The 23,815-nt window shown below is 46.2% G+C and overlaps 1 protein-coding gene and 1 non-coding gene across 2 annotated transcripts in view; one reads left to right on the top strand and one right to left on the bottom strand.

Moving 5' to 3' along the window:
- MERTK (MER proto-oncogene, tyrosine kinase) overlaps positions 1-16,380 on the bottom strand; it is an 88,327-nt gene extending 71,947 nt beyond the window's left edge. Inside the window, exon 1 of the mRNA XM_072951461.1 lies at positions 16,124-16,380. Coding sequence (XP_072807562.1) covers positions 16,124-16,199 — 76 coding nt within the window. The 5' untranslated portion in view covers positions 16,200-16,380. The remainder of the gene's footprint in view (positions 1-16,123) is intronic.
- On the top strand, positions 7,487-7,620 carry LOC116285939 (small nucleolar RNA SNORA70). The gene has a single exon (XR_004195707.1). It is a non-coding gene; the product is annotated as a small nucleolar RNA SNORA70 (small nucleolar RNA).
- Positions 16,381-23,815: the final 7,435 nt, after the last annotated feature.

Raw genomic sequence — 23,815 nt, 5'->3', positions numbered from 1 at the left:
CAAGAGTAGCTGTCCAGCTGTTACGGCGGCGGCATTTGCCAACCCCAGGGGGCCACACACATCCAGTCCAGGAGTCAGTCACGGAGCACCCCTGCTCTGTGCCCACGGGTTTCCGATCACCACCCAGCCCTTGACTGATTCCAACATCGGCTTCTTAAAGATAAGGGCTGTCTCTCCATCACCTTTCTCAGGTACTCAGTGTGGGCATGGGCCCCTGGGGTATGATTAGCCTCTGGCAAAGAGAGCGATTAGACATCCTGTCCACTGTTTTGGGTTTGCCTTGTTTCTCAGAACAAATCTGTCTGTAGCTTCCTTGAGGGCCAGAGGTGGCATCCTCTGAACCCAGCATGATGCACAGCAGGGAGTTGATATGCAGTAAACATCTGCAGGATAAACATGTGTGTGATGCGGGCAGGGAGGATTCTGAAGGTGAGCAGGGAAGAGAGATGGTCCAGGCAGGGAGTGGAACTGTGCTGGGACCACAGCCCTGCCTCTGCAGCAGCACCTCTGCCACCAACCACATGCAGCGGCAGTCTCTGAGACTCAGGCCGGTCAGGGGAGGCTGGCATAGAAGCTGTTTTCTGTGTGATCAGCTAGCACATCCCACCTTTAAGTCCATGACTACTTGCTGAGTGCTTGCTGAGTGGGCGTGAGGCAGGCGGGCTGGTGGGCTGTGCGGTTTGGTTGTCGGCCAGCAGCTCTGCGGTCAGACAGCCAAGGCCCACCCAGTCCCTCGATGTCTGAGATGTGACCTCAAGAAAGCTCTTTAACTTTCTTCAAGGACAGGAGTACCAGGGTGGGTGGCAGAAGACGCTCAGAGGGACTGGGCCCACCAGGGCACTCCACAGACACCGGCTGCTGTTCCGATTGGTTTACATCTGAACCCGGCCTGCCGACCCCCTGAAGTCGGAACTTCTGGGCCTTGTGGGGATGCGTGCTGGGACTAACCAGGGAGGTCTGTCTTAGACAGTGCATAGGGAATGACCACACTGGAGCAACATAATTGCCACCCAAGAATGAGATGCAAAAACATACTTTTGGCTTGTGATGGCCAACAGGCTCTGGGCTCTAACGCATCTCTCTAGGGCCGGTCTCCACAACCCTCTCCTACCGTGAGCGCCTTTAGATTTCCTTGAAGCCTCGGGATCACAGCCAAGGTGGACAAAGGAAGCAGCAGCTGCAGGCCCCAGGGTGGAGTGGCAGCGTCCTGCCACCTCCCTGGCCATGGAGTCCCTCCAAGCTGCGGGAAGACGGCAGGGCAGGGCGGCCCTGGGGGAGGGACGGTGCAGGTTGTGTGATGTGCCGTCAGCCTGCTTTACAGCCCCGGGTACCGGGGAAGGGATAGGGAAGCACCCTGACCAGAGGGGTTGGGTAAGGGCAGGCCTGACGTGCCAGCCAGTGGGACCCACAGCCCTGCTCTTTCTGCTCCCCAGACAACAGAACAGGTGGAGACATCAGACTCTAGAAGTTCAGCCTCAAAATCCGGAGGCCCACCGGCGGCTGCAAGAGTGAGGACTTATGCTTGAAATCTTACGCAAATAAATTGTATTTCTGTCACTACACGGACATAGCATATTAATGTGATTAATTTTTTAAAAATGAAAATAAAGCATGAATAAGATTAAAAAAAAAAGACAGTCCTTAAAATGTGAATTTTCTTCTTGCTCTTTGTATCTGAATATGTAATGCCCTTTGGGTTCTTTGCTCCCTCCCCATCGCAGGGCAGAGGTGAATCAGGTGCCAAGAGTTCTCCTGCCTGCAGTGGGATTTGCTACCAGGCAGCCCCCTGTGGTCGGGAGGAGAAAGGCCCCCTTCTGGAGTAGGTTTGTGGTTTACAGAAAAGGCTTTGGCATCCAGAATGCTGTTAGTGCCCACTCCCCTGTCCCAACCCCTTGCTGTGCCCTGGGTCTCCCCCAGGAGAAAGGGCCGTCTATGGGCCAGAGTCCCCCATTCCATGTACATCCCCCTAGGCTGATTTTTGAATCGTGTCCCTGGGTGGCTTCCCTGTCACTTGGGAACTCCTTCTCTCACCCCGGAAGCTGGCTGAGGCCAAACCCAGAACAAGCAGAAACTTCCTTCTTAGTATCTATTCACTCGATGCAAATGCAAAGGATTCTCCATTGATGAAGATTAGCAACAACACTTCATGAGAGAACGTTTTAAAAAGCACTTCAACCAGAAATCACTCGACCTGATTTGTTCCCAAATTGTAAATGGTAAACATTAATGGGCGTGCCCTCCAGCACTTGGAGAAAATTAAACAGGAGAAAGGCCATTCACCGGGTGGGTGCACACGGTGCAGCAAAGGCGTGCAGGCAGAAACCGTGAGCTGATCTGAGGGAAGGGACCCTGGTAGGGGCTTTACCGGAAAGAAAGGGGAGTAACTGGTGGGTCGTGTGTGCCTGGAGGGGTCACAGCCTTGAGAGGAGGCAGTAGAAAAAAAGCAGAGGTGACACTGAACCACTGAGATGCCGGCACTGAGTGAAGAAACTGAGGTTGGTGTAAAAACATGGTGTTGGTGGGTCAGATTTTCCACTCGGGCTCCAGAGGGCAAAGGGTTGCCAGATTAAAAAAAGACGTGTGGGGCGGGGAGGTGGGGAGGGTAGAGCTCAGTGGTAGAGCACATGCTTAGCATGCCAGAGTTCCTGGGTTCAATCCCCAGTACCTCCATCTAAAAAAAAAAGAGATGCCCCATTTACAGTTGGATTTCAGATAAGCAGTGCCTATGGGGGTTATACTTAGTTAAGTAAATACAGCTTAGTGTCCTTTAGCAGAAACTGGCTGGAGCTGGAGTCCAGGGAGTTCATTGTCACCCTCCCTGCAGGCTGGCCTCCAGCAGTGGAGACCAGCGTGAGGAGGGGGGCTGGAGGGGCAAAGAGGGACCTCAGCATGCCAAACAAGCCACCCAACCTTCCTGAGCCCTGGCTTGGAGGGTGTGAAGGGGCTCGGACCTCTGAGCGAAACCCGTCATTGTCAGGGCGACTCCTCACTTCCCCTGGCCCCCCAGTACATCGTTCAAAAGAAAAAAAGGGCAAAGCGCCACATGTGCTTGGCCTTGGGCGCACACTTCAGCAGTGGAATCCCCGAGGTCCTCGCAGGGCTTTAGGCAGCCCTCCATGAGCCCCTTCATCCTGCACCCCACTTTTTGACTTAAGCATTTGACTTTTTCTTGGTTCAAGTGCTTTGCAAAAGAGGCTTCCCCAGCACACTGCCATCCCCTAGTTCTTTCTATAGGCGGGTACTAAGGCAACCGGAAAAGAGAGCTCTAGAATCTGACTCTTCAGTTGCTGACTCTCCACCAGGCTCTCAAAACCAGCAGGGCCTCAGGAGCTCCAGGGAAGGTCTGAACGTGCTGATGCTTGGGTGTTACCCAGAGCCTGAGCTTACCAGCCAGGAGTGCAGCTTAGGCATCGGGATTCTAAAAAGTCTCTACTGATTCTAAAATACAGCCAGGGTCAGACCCCTCGCTTGAGGGAGTGGATCCGTCCAGTGGCCCACGTGACCTGAGGGTGGGAGTCCCTGAGAGTTTAGCTCAAGAATCCTGATACTTTGAATGCATGTGGCCTGGGAGCGTGGTAAGAACACACACCCTGGAGTCTGAGAGGCCAGGTTCAGCCTTGGCTCATCCACTCAGAGGCCAGAGGACCCTGGGTCTCCTCGTCTGGGAAGGAAGACAGATAACACCCACCCTTCTCTGAGATCAGAAAGGGACATGACACTTAAACAGTGTGCACAGGGCCCGGCCTGCCCAGGCTCACAATTGGCGGCAGTTACAATTTTCATAACATGAAACATCTGATCTGCCTTTTCAAAGGCGCCACTAGTCATGCCTGGACTATCAAAGGCAAACATATGGAACCAATTATGGTGACTCGGACCATTCAGCCTCTTGCAGTGAAATAGGAATACATGTTTACCTAACTAAGGGTGGTTTTCCTTCTCTTCCCCATTTGGCAGCATGCCAAGTGTCACAGAAAGACTGACGGAACAGTTTCTGGCCGGGGTCATGAAGCACTCCCCCTACCGCACCCCACCTCCACTGGTCCCCACGTCTGGGGCTGGTTCCCCTCAAGGGCCAGCTGCGGCTTTCAAAAGACCCAGGACAGACACTCTGCCTCCAAGTTTAACTCCTTTGTCATGCTACCCCCAACACATATCGTTCAACCCACCCATGTCTGAAATCCTATTAATTTTAGCCATTCTTTTCAGGAAGAATTATTTCTTTTTAAAACATGACCATCTCTGAAAGACCACACAGCTTAGCAAGAACAGAGGGCAAAGAATTCCTTCAAAAGACAGAGTAGGTGCACTTTTCCCCATTCCTTCCGCTGAGTACACCTAAAACCACTGGGCATTATATACAAAGCAAACATTTAAAAAAAATTCTGAAGTGTTGTTGGGAAGGGAAGCTGACTAGGGACCTCAGGCCACAGGAACAACATGGTGACAAATTTCTTGGGTTTTCTTTTGTCCCAAGTGTCCCAGATCTGGAAATGCTAACAAGAAGAGACGAAAAACAACAACAAAAGCTGCTATCTTGAGTTAAAGGATTAGGAAGGGGCAGCCCAGCAAGACAGAAGGCTTTTAACCAGTAAGTGGCTCTCCTCCAAGTAAACGACCCAGAAAAAGCCATGGCCCCATCCCTACCCACGCCAGCAAAAGTCCAGTAGGGAGCCTAGCCTTTGACCCTTACTGGGCTGTAAAGAGGTGCCCCAAAAGTTCCACTGGGTGGTACCAGAGAGGACCAAGGAGGGAGCAGGGACTTTCATCCCCACTGGCTGGTATTAGTAAAGATCACGTGGGGAGCCTGAACTTTTATTCCCACTTGGCATTAATGAGGCATCTTCCTGGTCCCCACTGGGTGTTATCAGAGGAGGCCTGGTAGAGAGTCAGAGCTTTCAGGACTGCCAGTGAGGCCATCCCTCCCCCTCCCCTGGCATGAGCAGGGGTCAGGTGGGGAACAGTGGGAAAGTAATAAGGCATTCCTACCCCTCTTACCCAGAACTAACCACCCTTCCCCTGCCCTGACCAGCAGTAACAAGGACTGGCCCACACTCAGATATCAATGGAGGTTGGGTGGGGAACCTAGAATTCTACCCCCAGCCAGGCAGTCAGAAGCCCCTACCAGAGCAGTTCAAAGGAAACCAAGTAAAACAAAAGACTTAAATAAGAGTCAGTCTCATAATATACATCTCAAAATGTCTAGGCTTCAATAAAAAAAAATTCAATCCCAAACCGAACAAAATAAACACCAAGATGAGAGAGAGAGAAATATCAGAAGAAGCTTTCAAAGAAGGAATCATTAAAATACTTTGATGAGCAATCACGAACATAAAATACATGAATAAAGTAGAAAGCCTCAGCAAATAAATACAAAGTCTCAGTAAGGAAACAGAAGATGAAGAAAAGACACAAATGGAAATTTTTGAACTGAAAAATACAATAACCAAAATGCACTTGGTTTTAGCCCAAAGGCCAAGAAGTGATACAACAACCAAAATAAAAAGCTCGATGGATGGGCTTGATATCAGAATGAAGGGAAAGAATCAGTGAACTAGAAGATCGATAATAGAAAACTACCCAATCTGAACACCATAAAAAAATGAAGAGTCTGGGACCTGTAGAACTATTACTAAAGACCTAACATTTGTATCATCGGAGTCCTGGAAGGAGACGAGAAAGAGGGCAAGGCTGGAAAAGCCCTTGAAGAAATAATGGCTGAAAACTCCCCAAATCTAACAAAAGACATAAACCTACAAAATTAAACATATGAGTGAACCCAAAATAAGATAAACACAAAATATCCACACCAAGAGACGTTAGAGTCAAACTTCTGAATACTAAAGACAAAGAACACATTTTGAAAGCACTGAGAGAGAGAGAGAGAGACAACACCTTACCTATAGGGGAAAACGAATTCAAATGACAGTGAGGACAGAAGGAAGTGGCACTTTTTCCTGAGTAATGAAAGAAAAGAAACATCAACTCAGAATTTTTCTGGAATGAAAAAGAAATCAAAATACTCTCAGATGAAGAGAATTTGTCATCAGTAGACCTACCCTAAAAGAGTAACTAGAGGAAATTCTCTAAACAGAAAGGAAACTTGAATCATCCAGAGAGAGGAAAAAACACAGAAAACAAAAATATTGGTCGATACAATAAACTTTCCTCCTTCTCTTGAGTTTTCTAAATTGTGTCTGACGGTTGAAGAAAAACTGTAACACTGCCTAAGGCAGTTTTATATATGAAGGGGAAATATTTAAGATACTTATGTTTTAAATGGGGGAGGAAAAGGGACTTAAAAAGAGGCAGGAATTCTTCAATTCACTTGAACTGGTAAAATATCAACACCTAATATACCAATAATTACATTAAATGTAAATGATCTACATATATCTATTAAAAGACAGAGATTGGCAGAGTAGATTTTTTAAAAAATGACCCAACTATCTGCTGTTTATAAGAAATTTACTCCAAACATAATGATATAGACAAGTTAAACACAAAACATAGAAAGAGATATATCTGCAACCAAACCAAAAGAAAAGCAGGGTGGCTACACTACAGATAAAGTAGATTTCAATGCCAAGAAAATTACCAGAGATAGAAAGACACATTACATAATGATAAGAGTCGATCTACCAAGATGATACCTCAGTCTTCAATGGGTATGTACCAAAGCAAAGAGCTGAAAAACATGTGAAGTAAAAACGGACAGAACTGAAAGGAGACTAAACAAATCAACAATTACAGTTAGAGACTTCAACATCTCTCTCTCTCAACAACTGATCAAGGAACTAGGCAGAAAATATGCAAAGATATAGAAGAACTGGACAAGGCTGCCAATGAAAAGAATCTAGTCTACATTTATAGAACATTCCGCCCAACAGCAGTAGAATACACATTCTTTCCAAATGACGAAAGGATATCAAGCAAGATAAACCACATCTTGGGCTGTAAAGCAAATCTCAAGAAATTTAAAAGAACTAAAATCGTACCATTTGTATTCTCTGATCACAATGGAAATAATTAGAAGTTAATAACAGAAGGTAAAAGGAAAATTTCCAAACTAAACTTCTACTCTATGGATCAAAGGGGAAGTCTCAAGGGAAGTTAAAAAAAATACACTGAACTGAACAAAAATGAAGTTACAGTGTATCAAAATATGCGGGACACAACTGACACAGTTCTGAGGGGAAATTTTATTTGGGAGTCTAAGCCGATAACATAGGAAAAGGAGAGCAAAGCAAATCCAAAACAAGCAGAAGGGAGAGAAAAAAAAATACAGGAAATGAAGTGAAAAAAGAAAAGCAGAAGAGGAAGTTAATGAAGCAAAGAGCTGGTTGTTCGAAAGGATCAATAAAATGGATAAATCTCCAGCAAGACACACAAAAAAGACGACCCAAATGGCTAATATCAGGAATGAAGCAGAGGATATCACTGCAGACTCTGCAGACATCAAAAATATAATTATTAAATACCATGTTTGCAGCCAGTTAAGCCCACGGTGCTCTTTCCCTGCGGGGGCGAGGTGTGCAACAGCTGTCAACAGCAGCCCCCTGGGTAGCGCATGCAGCCTGTTGCTGGTCTAGGTTACCCTAAGGAACCTTGGAGACAGCCCTTTCCAGTGGACTTTCACATATGGCATGCTGTCCCCAACTGATGGGACAAATGAAAGAAAATCTAAATAAGTGGAGAGACAAACAGGTCTGTGGATGTCTTGACTCAGGGAGTGGTTTTAACACACATGTTTGTCAAAACTCATCAGCCTTGACATTTAAAATCTGTGCATTTTTTAATAGATGGAAAGACTGTTCATGGCAATACTGCCTGTAATAGAAAAATTCAGAAATGTCTAAATGCCTAAAAAAGAGGAGACTGAATGGTACAGTCACATATTTGCCTATGAAGATGAAGTAGGGCAGCACTTCTCAACCCAGATGAATCTAGCAAACGTGACACTGTGTGAGAAAACAAGCTGAAGAAAAAAGCACATTATTTATATAAAATTGTATAACACGTGCATGGCAGTAGCTGCTAGTGTCCCGCTCAATGCTCCTTCCCCCTTTTCCTACAAAGGGGATCCAGTCTTATGCAGGGTGACAACTTGCCTAGCTAACACTCTTGATTTGCACTCTTCCCTAAAGATTGGAGTGGCTGGGAAAACATAAGCGGAAGTCCACAGTATGGGACTTCACATAAAGCTATCAGCTTCTCATGTCCTAAAAAGGACTGCAGGTGGTATGAAACTGTCATTTGTCTTTCCTGCTTCTTTCTGCTTGGAATGCAAATGAAACGGCTGGAGGTACAGCAGCCATATTGAGACAATGAGCTCTAAAACCATACACTAGAGATGACAGAATTAAGAGCCAGGTCCTTGACCACATCATGGAGATTCTGTCCCACCCCAGCCTGGTTGCCCTCAAACAGCTGCTAAATGAGAGAAAAGCCTCCTTTTTGGTTGAGCCACTGAAGTGAGGTTTTCTGTTACGTGCAGGCAAATGTAAACCCCAACTGACATGGTGTAAAGCAACACTATCGATTGTTACCAATATAATTATGTATGACCAAACGACAAAGAAACGCATAGGAATGAAAACACCAAAGGGGGGGGGGAGTAGTAGGTTTATCCTGGTGTCGGGAAGCAAGGGGATGAGAACAGAGAGGGGAGAAATGGGGGACTTCAACCGTATTGCTAATGTCTGATTTCTTATGCTAAATGGAGAAGAGAGATGAGGTTTATTATCCTTTCTATCCTTTTGTGTATACCCTCCCCTGATAGAAATTATAGAATGTAAAGATCCAAGGCATTTAGGCTGTGAGGACAAGGAGAAAGTCAACTAGGAAGTGTTTCCAAAATGCAGAAGCCCAAGCCTCACCCAAGACCTATGGACTCAATCTTTGAGGTGCGACCCTGCCCTGCATCATCCAGGCCATTCTGTGCCACATGTTTTGTTACACTCCACTGATCCCTTATGTCTGATTCTTGAGGAGCAGGGGAGCCACACACCATTCCCTGTACCCCCACCCCACAGGCATGTAGCTGAACCTGGCCACTAAGGCTAAGAATAAGGTAGTTATGTTTATCCAAGGCATACAGCGTCTTGGACTAGGGTAAACTGCATGCTTAGCATACACGAGGTCCTGGGTTCAATCCCCAGTACCTCCTCTAAACATAAATAAATAAATAAAGCTAATCCCCTCCCCTCCCAAAACAAACAAAATACAAATATGATTTATATTATAAAGTATTTTTAAGCTTCTACATATAAAATTAGACAATCATATTGAATGATTAGACTTTTGAAAATGACACGATTTCCCCCAAACCTTAAGGATTCTGCTGTGCCCCCTGGGGAGACATGCCCCGTTCCACCCACCCCAGAAAGACTGATTAATCATCTTCCTTCCTCCAGAACCCAGGAGTCCATGCTCCTACGCTCCCTGCAGACTTGACAGTAATAGGTCATCGTTTGTTTGGGCTGCTCCAGCATTCTCAGAAACACACTTGTGTGTTTCCAGGCTATTCTATTACCCCAGGTAGAGCTAGAAGGGGTATGTCATGGGGATACAGACAGCCCAGGCAGCAGGGACTGGCAGATGCCCACAGGAAAGAAGCCACTGGCTTGACTCATTTTTAAGAAATACCATGCACTGCCCCTGGCCCCATTTCTAGGCTGATGCCTCAGAACACTCATAGCCAGTCAGGTGCAGGGCTGGGGGCGGTCACACAAAAAGGCACCGTGTCCGGAACCTCATTGCGGGCAGGTGTCCCACCCTGCCACCTCCCTTTCAGATGAATCCGTCTTCTGCCCGGAAGGCTTCACCTATCTGCCCTCCCATCTGATGAATGCGGATGTGGAATTTCAGAAAGAGGAAGCCCCGAACCCCAGGTGTTCCTGCACGTTAACATCAAATGGGATGAGGACTTAACGCCTTCAGACTCCCGAAGTGTTGTTCTTTTTTTTTTTCAACCTAATGCTTCAATCCTAATGCTAAATCTAACAAGCTTCCTTTTTCCTTTGCCCCCAAACTTTCAAAGAACAGTGTTTTCATCAACAAATCTTCAAATCATGAGCCAGAATTGTAAAAAGGCTTACAGGCTGGTTTCACTTCCTGTGTGGAGGCCTCCTGCCCTGAACTGCAAGCTTCCAAATTCATGCCACCCTTGGGAGCTCATGAATATTCATCACCTCACTGTGCATTCACTAAGCAGTGCCGGGACACAAGAGTACTTTCAGCAAGTGTGAGTCTATGTTCTAACATTCTCCACTAAGACAGCCTGTTCTTACTTGCAAAAGATCATTTTCAAAAACTATAATGAGGTGGGTCTACTATTAGCAGATTTAAAAGCCCTGCAGCTCATGATAGCAAAACAATCCCTTCTTCAAAATAAACAAGGCTTTCCTTTGTTTGTCCAATGAGAGGCAGGACCGGAGCTAAGGCAAATTCTAAGAGGTCGACTGGTCCTGATGCTGAGGTAACTGGGGCCCTCACCCCAAACCCCTGCCCCAAAAAAGCAGATTACAAAGAAGAGGGAGCTGACAGACAGCATTTGCCCGATTGCCAAGCGCCAGCCTGAGACCTAAATTCTGAGGCTGGGCCCCTCCCCAAGGGAGCCAGGGCAGAGCGCTAACCCCACAATGACCAGGTCTCCCCGGGGCCTTGGCTGGCTCCCTAGTAGCTAGATGGCACCTCTGAAGGGATGGACTGAGAAAGGGAAACATCCAGAAGACACCGTTAATGACTGAGGACAAGGAGAAACACAAGAGCATAAAACTTGCTGCTACAAACGTCTACGCATTGCGATTATGAAATGAAATGGTTTTGCTCCAAGCATACGACTCTCAAATGTTCTCAGCTTTTGGGGGTAAAACTTCTCGTCTGTGATCTTGGTCCAAACGTAGAGTTAGCATGTCTCCTTTCTCTCCCCCTCTTTCTCCCTCTCCCCTCTGCCCTGCGCCTTCCCAAACCCCTGCCGCCCTCAAGACGGGTGGAAAATCCATTTTACCATTAAGTGAAAGAAGAACTAACAGTGGATGAAATGGGCAAAAGGATGAAATAAAATGTTTGAGAATGGAGTGCAGATTTCTCAGCGAACTCTTTAAGACATAATTATCCTTTCTTCTTTTCTTCGCTTTCAAACACTGGGACCCACAGAGGAGACCCACATGTGGCAGCCTAGGGCTTCACCCACAGGCCGTGCCCGCTGGACCCTGCTGGCTGACGGAGGCCCAGAGAGAGTGGGAACGGTACAGCCATGAGGGAGGCTGGCCTCGCTGCTCCAAGTCCTGGTGGGGCCAAGCTGCCAGGTCTCACAAAACTGGGGTAGACCCGGGCCCTCGCTGTGGTTAAGAATCTTCCATTCTATTCAACAGCCGCAGTTCAGACAAAGAAAACTAAGGCCCAGGAGGGAGAAGGTGCCAGGCTGCTAGGTACTCTCAGTATTCTTGCTCTCCAAGCTGGCTGGCAGCAGATCCTCCTGGAATGTTCAGCCCCGGCCGGGCTGCATTTTCAGCATTCTAGCTGGGGGGCAGCAGAGCTGGAACTAGGAACCAGAGAGGGAACAAGTTATCTCTGGGTCAGGGGTCAGCACATGCCCAGAGGGTGGCAGGGAGAGGAGTCCGGGCTCGCTCACAGCTGCCCCCAAGCAGGATCAGGGGGTCAGGAGCACACCTGGGGTTCCCGGGGGCCACAGGCTACAGGACCACCTGCACACGCACACTCAGACACATGTACGAAGTGTCATCTGAGAAACAAAGCCTCCTTTTCTATCCACTGCAGCCAGAAGACTTCATTTGGCAAACCTAGTTATAGCCAGTAAAAAGGAAAGGAATTATCTGGATGTTTACACTCAAAAAAACAAACCAAACAAAAACTAAAGCCCCAAACCAAACCACACCCACTTTGGAGTAACGTGGGAAAAGCTGAGCAGGAATTGGACTTCATTTTTATACTTTCCTGAGAGGCACATGACAGGAAGCTATTCCTGTACTAAGTCTGAATTCAACCAGTGAGGGTAATGGAGGGGGCTGGGAGGGGAGTGGCAGGTCGGGACCCGCCCTGCCTCATCTGAGGCAACCAGCGTGGGCTTTGCTGGCACAATTACTAGGAAACAGTCTGCCAGAGCAGCACCAAGGACTTTACCGGTCCAGGCAGACATCCTGCAGCCCCTCCACCAAAGAGCTACAAACAGGAACAGTGGAGGCTGGCTCACAGCCCTGCCCTCCTGTTTCAATTTGTAATTTAGGGCCCATTTCAGTGAGAAAAGAAGAAAGTCCCCCCACCCCACACCTTTTGTTTAAGAAAAACAACTACCCCAAAATTTGAGTCCAGAAGAAGGGATGAGAAGCATTGATAATAATGGCTAATAATTTTGGAGTATTTAACACGTGCCATTGGTTTGTTCATTCTCCCAACGGTTTCATGAATCACGAAGAGTTCCACTGTACCAGCGAGGAAACTGAGGTCCTGAGTTAGCCGCCCCCTCCAGGGCTCCCCAGAGGCCAGCCAGGCAGAGCAGGAAGCCCAGCCCTCTGGCTACTCAGCCCCTGAGCCTCTGAGATGCAGCTCCTGTTAACATTTTCATCCCAGTCCCAAAAAGTACACAGAGTGAACTTATTTTTTTTTCAAGTTTTATAATAATTAACCTCCTGTTGAGATGCATCCCAGCCCAGAGCCACATGCTTTGAGTTAAGATTAAACCAGTAGCAACAGGTCAAAGTCAAGGCACTTGGGGCCACAACTACTCGGGCATCGGGTAATTCGCCCTTGGCAGGGACCTGTTAGAACTGTTATTTTTAACATGAAAAACTGGCTTGTGATTTTTTTAATGTGGGAATAGTTAAGAGAATATAAAACATGTTCATAGTGCTATATCGGACTTTATATAGTCCAAAAATCTACCCTCACCTGTCTAGTTGTGAAATCACAGTGAAATAAAAGATCATTTTCTATCAACCAAGCCCCAAGCACAAGGGCATAGGAGCTGCAGCAACTGTTTCTGGAAAAGCCAGTAGGAACAGAGAAGTGGGAGGAGCACATGGTGGGACCGATAGAGACCTGGTACTTTGGTATCATCCACGAATGCCGAGCACCTGAAATGGGCTAAGCTTCAAGTCTGGAAAATAAATAGGAACCCATCAGGTGGCAGTTTAGTGTTATTTAATGGAGAGTGGGAGTGTGTGTGTGTAACTTTGGCAGGGGTTGGGGTGACCTAAGGCCTCTCCAGGAGAACATGAGTTGAAACCCAAATGACTAGAACGAGCCAGTGTGCAGAGATCTTGGGGATAAGATTCCAGCCACAGGGGACATCCACAGCAAAAGTGCTAGAAAGAAGACACTTGTGGCTGGAGCAGCAGGAACAAAGGAGAAGTAACTGGAAATGAGTCAAAGAGGGAGAGAGAGGCCCCGGAAGCCTTGCCGATCCTGCTAAGGAATGGGAAGCCACAGAAGGATTTTAGCCAAGGGAACAACACAGTCCGATTCATCTTCAAATTCTCATTCTGGCCATGATGTGGGAAGCAGAGGTTCTGTGTGTATTCATTTCCAGGTGGGGGAATGCATTCAAACCAACGTCCCGACTCAGCCTTCTCTACCTGGCTGTGAATTCCCAATTCACCAGCACCTAGAGATCCAAGCTCTTCAGAACTGACTGTCTGGCAACCCACTGGCCCTGCTCCTCAGATTACCTGGAAATTATTTCCAAAAATAAGGTGGAAAACCATAATTATTATTCATTTAAAAAAATAACTGTGTACCATTCATCACTTTAAAGTGGGTGGATCCAAATAACTTTTTAAAAAACTATTTATTTTTGAAATATGCCCTGCTTACCTCCAAAAAGCACTAGGGTCCACTGATACAAAGCCCGTAAGCCACAAGACAGATTAACATTCTTTCTGGGAAAATGTTTACAACATATTGTAATACGGTTACAGCTTCAGTGTGGGAGAGAAATGCTTACATTGAAGAGGTTTAAAGGCCCGATTTGTTCTAAGGTTTGAGTTTAGCTGCACCACAGCCTCATCATTGGCTAGGTCTTCGTAATGCATTCACTTTTATCCATTTCTATATTTCCCCTCTTCTGGCATCTAACTCTTTGCCTGATCTGTTGCTCACTGGCACCCCCATCAGAGACAGAACAGAAAGGAAGGATTGGAGAACCCCGTAATGCCCCTGGCTCAGCAGTTTCAGTTCCTAGTGTGTCTGTATGTGTGTGTGTCTTTGTGGGACGATGTTTGTGTGTATGGAGTTGGGGTGGAGGGATGAGGGTATATGGAGGATTCCTGGGTTAAAGTGATGCAGAAATTGTAATGATGTATCCATTCATCCACAGTGTTGAGTCTACACACACATTCACAGCCTGTCTCTCTTCCCACTGCTGCCTGGTGAGCAGACTACATGGACCCACAACACACAATATGAAAATCTTAAAACTAGATGAAGAGTCTAATTCTCATTTTTAACCTCTTCCTGCAGCACTTCTGCTCTGATTTCTGCCAGCGAGGATCCCATTCTTGGTGCTTTTCATAAGGTAAAATGTAACACTGCCAGACATCTCACAGGTAAATTCAAGATAAAATGTCAATGGGAGGAGAAGGAAAATTGGAGAAACTTGTCATTCTTCCAGCTGGGTGGGTTTTAACAGACCTTTCATGATTATCTGACTAAACTGATGATCAGCTACAAAACTTCTTTATTCCAGCTTTTTTTTTAAATTAGAAAAAGAAAGACACACCATTTAAAAAATATCTTACATATAGCCAAATTACTGTTTCTATTACATTTCCCCTCCTTTTCACCACAATCACTACCTCCAGGCCTACTTATGGCCAGCCTTCTCTAGCAGCAAAATAAAACAGATTTGCAGCAGATTATGAAAAATGGATCTGGCAGAAACGCTGAGGAATTTTTGAGGGTTTGGTGGAGGGCTGGGGTGGGGGTAAAGAACGGAATTGTTTTCGTTCTTCGCTTGGTTTAGGCTTTGGATGCTTGCTTCAAATTGCTATGTTGCCCCAAAGTATAAATTGCATATGTAATTTAATGTGCAACAAGATGGTGCACTGCTTAAGAATTTATTTGCGCAACTGAGCTTTCCAATGAAAACCTCAAAGGAAAAAATGTGAAGTAAATGGCTTAACTATAAATTGAACTTTCCAGGTATTCTTTAAAAAGTATCTTTGACTATAAAAGATGACAGCTAAACCTTTTAGCTAAGGAAAAATGCCTGAGATGTATTAATTCAGTATTACTTTTTTCCCCCTTTCTTTTTCCTTTTGGTAAAGCCTGATTAAGTTTCTTCTAGCTTACTCAAGAAATGCACCCGCGATTAAACCTCTAACCTGTTAATCACTTACTCTCCAAACAAAGGTCTGATGGAGAAAGGAACCAGCCTTACCCTGCCTGCACTCACCAATCCAGTATCTCATCATGGAATGTCTGGCAGAATCGGGATAAACCTAGATGCTGTCCAAGCACATTAGATTCTGTTCAGCAATAATAGGGGTGAAAAGAATGCTTCCCCCTTTTCCGGGGCCCCTACACGCACAGGGTGTCCCTGCTAATATTGCCCGTAAGGCCCCCGTGGGGGCAGCAGGGGCGCCCGTCTCTACTCCTCCCACTCCGGCCTTGGTGGATCGCCGCACCCGGACTGTGACCCCAACTCCCGCAGCCTGCTGGCCTCCGAGTGTCTGTCCCCCAAGAGATCGGATCCGCGGCTCCCAGAACTCCCGCCAGAGCCAGGGTCCAGCCAGGCAACCACGTCCAGTGAAAAGTTTCCAACGCGTTCCCCACCTGACTTGCGACCAGCGTTCCCCTCAGCGGAAAACTTCAGGACTTGCAGCGCGCCCGGCCGAGCTCGAGTCCCTCCCTGGCGGTTAAGGGGAGGCCCCGGTGCCCACTCCTCTCCGGCTCCACCAGGACGCGCGCCCACGACCCAGCCTGCGTGCCAGCACGGCGGGTGGGTGGACGCTCCTGAGTCCCAGCACCCAGGAGCGCTGGGGCTGGGGAAGGTGTTTGCAAGCTTGCCGGGCAGCCGGGCAGCCGGGCAGCCGGGCGCGCTCCCTCCCCCGAACTCCGGGCGGCGAGCCCCCAGCCCCCGCCCCCGGCCCCGCGCACTCACCTCCCCTCCAGAGCGCGGGGAGGAAGAGCCACGGCAGAAGCGGCAGCACGGCCCGCCCCATCCCGGGGCTTCGCATCTGGAAGTTCTCTCCGGACCGACGGACAGATGGACGTCCCGAACCTGCCGTGTCGCCCGCCAAGCGCGCCAGCGAAGCAGCCCAGTCCCGGTGGCCGGGGCAGCCAGCGCCGAAGTGGCGGAGCCGAGCCGCCGCGGGAGGCGCCAAGGACTGGAGGGGGCGGGCCGGGGGCCGAGTCCGAGCGGACCTGAGCCAGTTGGGGTGCGGAGGGGCGGGAAGGCGGCCGGGAGAGGAGGGCCGCGGAGGGGGAGGAAGGGGACAGGGCTGGACCGGAGGGGCGGGGAGGGGCGGGCCACGGGCTGAGCCTGGGAGGACCGGGATGGGCGGGGGGCGGGAAAGGGAGGGGAGGGAGGTGGAGACCACAAAGGGGAGGGGCTGCTGGAGGTGCGGAGGAGAAAGGGGCCCGGACTGCTGGGCAGTCCCGACGTCCAACACGTGCAGGTGGGAAGGACGGAGGGAGGAGGGTAGGATGGGGAGGAGCGGAGGGCGCCGCAGGCAGCCTCCAGACCTAAAGTGAGGCGCCTGAGGCTTGGGGGCTGCGGCGATCCCGCAATCCAGGCTTAGCGCGCACAGAAAACCCAGGCAGCAGCGCTCCCAATGTCCAAGGCCACCGTGGCAGCGCTCCCTGCTGAGCGCCACCTCCATCTGCTCCCGGCTGAGCGACCCCTGGGTGCCGGGCCAAAGGTGTGAGGCTCAGGCCGGGCGTCGAGGAGCACACCGCCTCCTGGGGAGCGGCCCCTAGGGAAGAGCTCTTGGTTGTGCCCCTGTGTGGAGTCAAGTCATGGAGGGAGGGAGATGAACGTCAACGAAAAAGCGCAGAGCCTGAATGGAAAGAGGCAGCCCCGCTATAAGATGAAGTGTGGAGGAGTCAAGAGGGCAGCCGCAGGGAAAGTTCACCATAAAAACGTCACTTTTACTAATAATCGCAACAATAACTTACACTTATATACATATTTTAAGGGAAATACTTTTAATGTACTTCAATGTGATTCTTTGACAACACGAGCCAGATCGTGCCATTCCTCTGCTCAAAGCTCTACAGTGGTTCCTGCTTTCTGCATAAGAACCAAAGTCCTGTCTGTGGCCTCAAGGTCCTACATGACCTGGTCCCCTTTCCCCTCTGACCTCACTCATGTCCTTACTGCACTTCCGTATATGCTGGTTCTGGTCCAGCAGTCCCTGACCCCTAGGCTAGCTGGTAGATTTGGCTGTAAAGAGACAACCAACCCAAATGGACTTGAATCGGTTATTTACACCGACAGCAACAGCAAAATCAGCATGGTGTCAGCTCCTGGCGTTCCCACAGGATGACACCGAGCCCGAGGGGCCAGATGAACGGACATGAGCAGTGGGTGGCTTTGCCGCTGAGCAGGCAACTCTAAAGTACAGCCACTTTCACAGACCCTCACAGGAGCCTGCTGCTGTGTCCTTGGGGCCAGGAAGAGGCACGGAGGGAAGAGGGTGGAAAGTTCCGTGCTCAGCTGAAAGTATGGAGAAGGAAGAGAAACAGGCTTGCAGCCCTCTCCCTCAAAATGCGGAGGTGACTGCCTCCAGTAGCTACTCACCGCCTCTTGCCCCAGGAGCAATCACCGTAGTGAGTCTGCCAAGACCTGGGCAGGACTGGTCAAGCGCCCCCTGCAGGCCTATGTGGAGATGTGCAAGGTCGCCAGGGCATCTCAGTGGAGCCTTTGTTCTCCTGCCATGTCCCTGCTGCTGCTGGTATACACCAGGCTCTCTTCCACTGCAGGGTTTTGCATTGACTGCTCCCTCTGCATGGAATGCTCTTCCCCCGGACTCAGCCCCTCTTGGTTAAGCCTCCTTCTTCAAGTCTTTGCTAAGTCTCACGTTCTTGGTGAGCCCCACCTGCTATAAAAACTGTCTTGTTACCTACTGCTGTGTGATATGCCACCCCAAACACAGCATAGGTCAACAATAGCCATTTAATTAGATTCCCAGATTCTGGGGTGAGAGATCTGGACGGGGCACAAGGAAGACTGTCTTTCCTCTTCATCTCTGCTAGGATGTTCGGCTCCATGGCTCGCTCGGGCCTGGAATCATCTAAAACGGTGGTCAGCAAATGACAGACAGCCTGTGGGCCTATTGCCTGTGTATGCAGATAAGTGTTGTTGGAACACAGCCATTCATTGTGTATCATCTAGGGCTGCTTCTGCACTGTAACAGCATAATTGAGTAGCTGTGACAGAATTCAGCATGCTGACCTACATACCAGAGGCCAAGTGCCCAGTTCTTGAATTTGTTGGCAGATGATAATGAGACATGTAAGATACCCCATTCCATGTGCTGGATAGTAGATTGAAAATTACCCAGCTCACATATTTGCAATGTACGTATGTGTGAGTGGTTGTGTGTGTGTGTGTGTGTGTAAAGAACATACCAGAAGCACAGAGACCTAGGTTTTGCAATTTAATGGGAAGCTGAACTGATGCTTGCATGCAAGCAACTCCATTTAGCTTCTGGAGCAAAATACTAGTAGTCTATATATTTTGCCTCTGTAAGTTCAGGGGGAATTGAGATGGTACATGTAAAAGAGTCCCCAGACCACTCTGGAAATAAGACATTTCTAGTTCTTATAGTTTCTTGGGGGAATGGAGATGGTAAATACACGAGATTCCATTTGCTGAACAACATACTGAAATTACAGAGGTCTGGTTCTTATAGTTTCTCGGTAGTGGCTTACTATCTGGTGATGTGCCAGGTGGCAGATGATAGAAAAGCTGATTGATAACAATTTTTGACTATCTCATTGTCTTGGATACTCTGTTATCTCCTGACATTCTCTATGCTGTTTGGCTTGTTTGGTTTGCCTCTAGAGGTCCAATTCTGTGGAAAAAAAATTGTGTGTGGGCGTATGTGTTTGCTCAAATGCTGGACTGGTAAGTTTTTCAGTTCTTTGCTTCCTTTTGACCTATAGCTGACGTTGTATAACCTAAGCTTGCAGTTCTTTTTGTATGTGTGAAATTTTAGAGAAGGGGGGGGAAAGCTTTCTCACTTCTTCACAAAAATAAGGTATAAAAATCCATCGTTTACAGTGGCTTGTTTGTCTATTATTTTTTTCTATATCTCTCTGTCACTGAATTTGTGGGGACAGATGGATCACAAAAGCTTATTATTGTGTGAATCATCTAGCAAAATCTAGTGCAGGTACACAGATCTTTCTGAATCCTTTGATAAGGGAAGAAAATGTGTATAGAAAGATTGACAGAAATATTTTTAGAGCCCTTTTAAAGAGACTTTTTTTGACGGAAATATTTTTAACTGGTTTTAGATATTGAGGACAAATGGGTTCACATTTTTAAGGGGGCTTTACTTGGTTTGGATAACAACTGAATGAAGAAGCCGAAAAGTGGGATGGTGAGGGAACAATTGTTTCTGCATTCTTCTGAGCTTCTGGTCTTTCTGAGAAATCTAGAGTTTGGAGAACATGGCTTTCTCTCTCTTTTCTCCCCCACAAAGTTAGGGAGGTCTCCCAAATATTCACACGAATCAGTTCAAGATGTGAAGGAGAGCTCCACGTGCAACAATAAAGTGTTATTAAATCTGAAAAGCTATGCCCCTAACTCGAGCCGCAATCTGCCTGGACAAGTACTACATACAACAAAGGGTGCAGAACAAAGTAGCTGGAGTTAATCTAGCTGTTAACTAGGGTCCTGGCTTGCCTGAGAGTAATTGGTCTTCTGGGAGAAACAGCAGAAGAGCCACAGTTGAGGACTGTACCATATATCCAGGTTTTCCAGATTAAGCTGCCATTGCCAACACAGACTGCTGTCAACTTATACTTAAGGACTAAGGTAGGACTGCAGACACTTAAGTCCAGAAGCAGACAAGTGCATGAAAGTACACTGCTTAATTCAGGAGCCACAAAACCTACTTTGATTTAATTATGGATAATAGCCTATTTCTAATGGGCATACCAAAAATATTTTTTCCTTTATCTCTAGGCATCAATTTTACTGTTGTACCTGTTCAAACTGTAATGAGACATTTAAAAATACTTATCTTGCACCAGCTGACCCCTCAGAATTCAGAAGAAGTAAGCTCATAAAAGATTGCAATATAGATTATGAGCTAATAAGGAAAGGAAAACATAATAAATGACTCTGTTATGATTAATGATATATATTTATTAGTCTTAACTACAAAATCACTCAGAGTAATGGTAACATTGGTTAAATATTAAACAAAATGTCTTACCCAGTTCTCTTTTTTCATAACCATAAAATTTGTTCTGCATAGTTTCAATAAGAATCTGTCCTTTCTACCAGGTAGTAATTGGATAAATCAATTTACAACTGTGATCAAGACGAAGGTCTTATTAAGTATGACAAGAGCTTTATTAACGAATGCTTCAATGAACAGAGGGGCATACGTATTCTTCCGAATTAATGTTTTCAGGTTCCTGCACCCATTTTTAAACTGAGTTATTTGCTGTTTTATGGTGAGTTGTATGAATTCTTTATATATTCTGGATGATAGAGCCTTCTTAGATATCTGACTTGCAAACATTTCTATGGATTGTCTTTGCACTTTCTTGATAATATTCTTTGAAACACAAAATCCTAAAATTTTTATAAAGTCTAATTTATCAAATTTTTTTTGGTTACTTGAGCTTTAGGTGCCATATCTAAGGTATTACTGTCTAATCCAAGGTAACAAAGATTTAAATATATCTTTTCTTCTAAGTGTTTTATAGTTTTAATTTTACATTTAGGTCTTTGACTCCTTTGGAGTTAATAACGTGAGGTATAGATCAAAATTCTTTTTTTTTTCTTTTGTTTCTTTGCATATGGATATCCAAGTTTTCCAGCACTAACTGTCAAAAAGATGATCTTTCCTCCACTGAATTGCTTTTGCAACTTTGTAAATAAACAGTCAATTGGCCTCACTCCTTAAATGAGGGCTGCACACATTGTCTTCCTCCCAGAGAGTATAGTATGGAAATATGGGCAAAGTAACTTTAGAGAAACCTCATGAACAGTACCTTAGCCAGGTGACCAAGCTAACATCAACACCCGTAAGTCATGTGATTAGTATGTTTCCTTGATAGGAAGTGACGAAAATGGCCCTTTATCTCTTTAGTCCTCCTCAAATACATATCCCCCGTCAGGTCATGAGGAAATAACATCAGACATATTCCATTTGAGGACCATTCTGCAAAATACCTGACGAGTATTCCTCAAAACTGTCAAGGTTACCAAAAATAACAAGAGTATTCGACATGTAATGTACAACATGACAGACATAATTAACACTGCTGTTACATATGAAAGTTGTTGAGAGTAAATCTTGAGTTCTCATCACAAGGAAAATTTTTTTCCTATTTCTTTAATTTTGTATCTACATGAGATGATGGCTATTCACTTAACTTACTGTGATAATCATTTCATGATGCATGTAAGGCAAATCAGTATGTTGTACAACTTACATTTACAGCACTATTTGTTAATTATATCTCAATAAAACTGGGAGAAAAAATAATAATTCACCAGTCCTGCCTTCAATAAAAACCATCTTGTTAAACTAATTTTACTAAATATTTTGTTGTTTGCCAACCAGTGAAATGAGGAAGGGAAGAGTTAAAAGTTACAATCAAATACCTGAACTTTTATTAGAAGTTAAGAGATACAAGAGCTTCTGAGACAGTGCCTTTTCTTAAAATGAATTTGCTATCTTGCTGGAGAGGTAAGACATATGCTCAAAACAATTAGAGGACAGAAGAATAGTAAACCAACTCTCATTGTATCTTTTTTTTAACATATATTTGTTTTCATATTCTTTTTCTTTAAAGGTTATTACAAGATATTGAATATAGTTCCCTGTGTTATACACAAGTTTGTTTTTTGAATCTATTTTTAATATAAATAGCAGTTAATATTTGCAAATCTCGAACTCCCAGATTTATCCCCTCCCACCTCCTTTCCCCTGTAACCATAAGAGTGTTTACTATGTATGTGAGTCTGTTTCTGTTTTGTAGATGAGTTCATTTTGTAGATGAGTTTTTTCTTTTTTTTAGATTCCACATACAAGTGGTATCATATGGGGCATTTTTCTTTGTCATTGTATTCTTTTTTTGGGGGGGGAGGAGGAGGTAATTAAGTATTTATTTATTTTTAACAAGGTACTGGGGATTGAACCCAGGACCTTGTGCATGCTAGGCATGTGCTCTACTGCTGAGATATACCAACCCCTCACCCCATTATTGTATTCTGATAAAATGACATGCTAACTATTGAACTCTTTGAGATCAGGACGGTAGAGTGCAGAGAGTAACAGCAGTGTGTGGCACAGCCAGCCAGTGCAAAATGAGTTGAAGACAGAGATTAACATGGGTTACAGGAAAGCTACTGCAAGGAGAAAGCAGAACTTAAAAGCAGAGAAGTCATTTCTAAGTGGGAGAGGGAGGGAAACATAATGTGTTAGAGGACCCAAAAGAGAGTGTCCTACCTAGGGCAGACAGGAGAAATGAGACAGAAACTTTGACAGAAATAGAATATCCAGACACAGAATCTGATGTTCAAAGTGGATTAGGGGAGTGGGAGAAGAAAGATCAAATTCATATTCCAGAAGAACAGAACTGTCCACTCTTCACAGGACATAAAGGAAGTGGGAAAGATTGGGTAGGAAGATGTCTTAGTAAGGAAGGAAATACAAAATAGGAGTGCCTGTAGAAATTGTCTAAAACACGGCTAATGTTCTGTAAAAGGAAGGCTTCCCAGGCTTCTTCCTAACCTTCAGAAGGTCTGAACCCAGAGGCCAAGAAGGAAATGAGTAAGTAGAACAAAGCAGAGTAGTACTTAAGGTGCTAATATAAATAATTTTAAAAAGTTTTTATTTATTTACTCTTGGTGGGGGGAGGTAATCAAGTTTATTAATTTTCACGGAGGTACTGCGGATTGAACCCTGGACCTTGTGCATACTAGCCATGCAGTCTACCACTGAGCTATACCCTCCCCTCAAGTGCTAATATAAATATTAAAAAACCCAAGGGTGATGGCAGTGGAAATTATTTATAAGGGAGAAATCCAAAAGAAATTTCAATAAGAGGGCTAAATTACCAAGAAGGATGAAAATTTGATAGGTTCCCAAACCCCCCTCACCTTAAAAAAAACAAAACAAAACAAAAAACCCAAACAAGATGACTGAATGCCATGTTGTATTCTAAATGGGATCCTGGAACAGAAAAAAGACATATAGGTAAAAACTAATGAAATGTGAGTAAAGTATGGATTTCAGTTACTATTAACGTACTGATACTGGTTCATTAATTTTAACAAATGTGCCCACTGGCACATACCTTCTCCCATCTGGGGGTCAGAAGGCAAGAATGCAATTACCGAGGAAATCTAATTCACAGGAGGCAGTTCAGGCTCGTATTGACATGACCTAGAGAAGATCTGGACACCAGGAAGGTCCTAGCCCAGAGCGAACTCTAGCAGACGCAGTCCTACTTCGGCACTCCGAGCGGCGATAAAAAAGCTGGAAGCACCCAACAAGTTCCACCGCGTGCATTCTTTCCGCAACTGCGCACATCCTTCCCGCAACTGCGCAGGCGCCAGGGCCGCGAGAACGCCGCGCGCCGCCGGATGCCCCGCCCCGGC

The sequence above is a fragment of the Vicugna pacos genome, chromosome 28 (assembly GCF_048564905.1).
Source record: "Vicugna pacos chromosome 28, VicPac4, whole genome shotgun sequence".
Taxonomy (NCBI): domain Eukaryota; kingdom Metazoa; phylum Chordata; class Mammalia; order Artiodactyla; family Camelidae; genus Vicugna; species Vicugna pacos.
The sequence above is the reverse complement of the archived record's forward strand: the minus strand, read 5'-3'. Positions and strand labels throughout refer to the sequence as shown.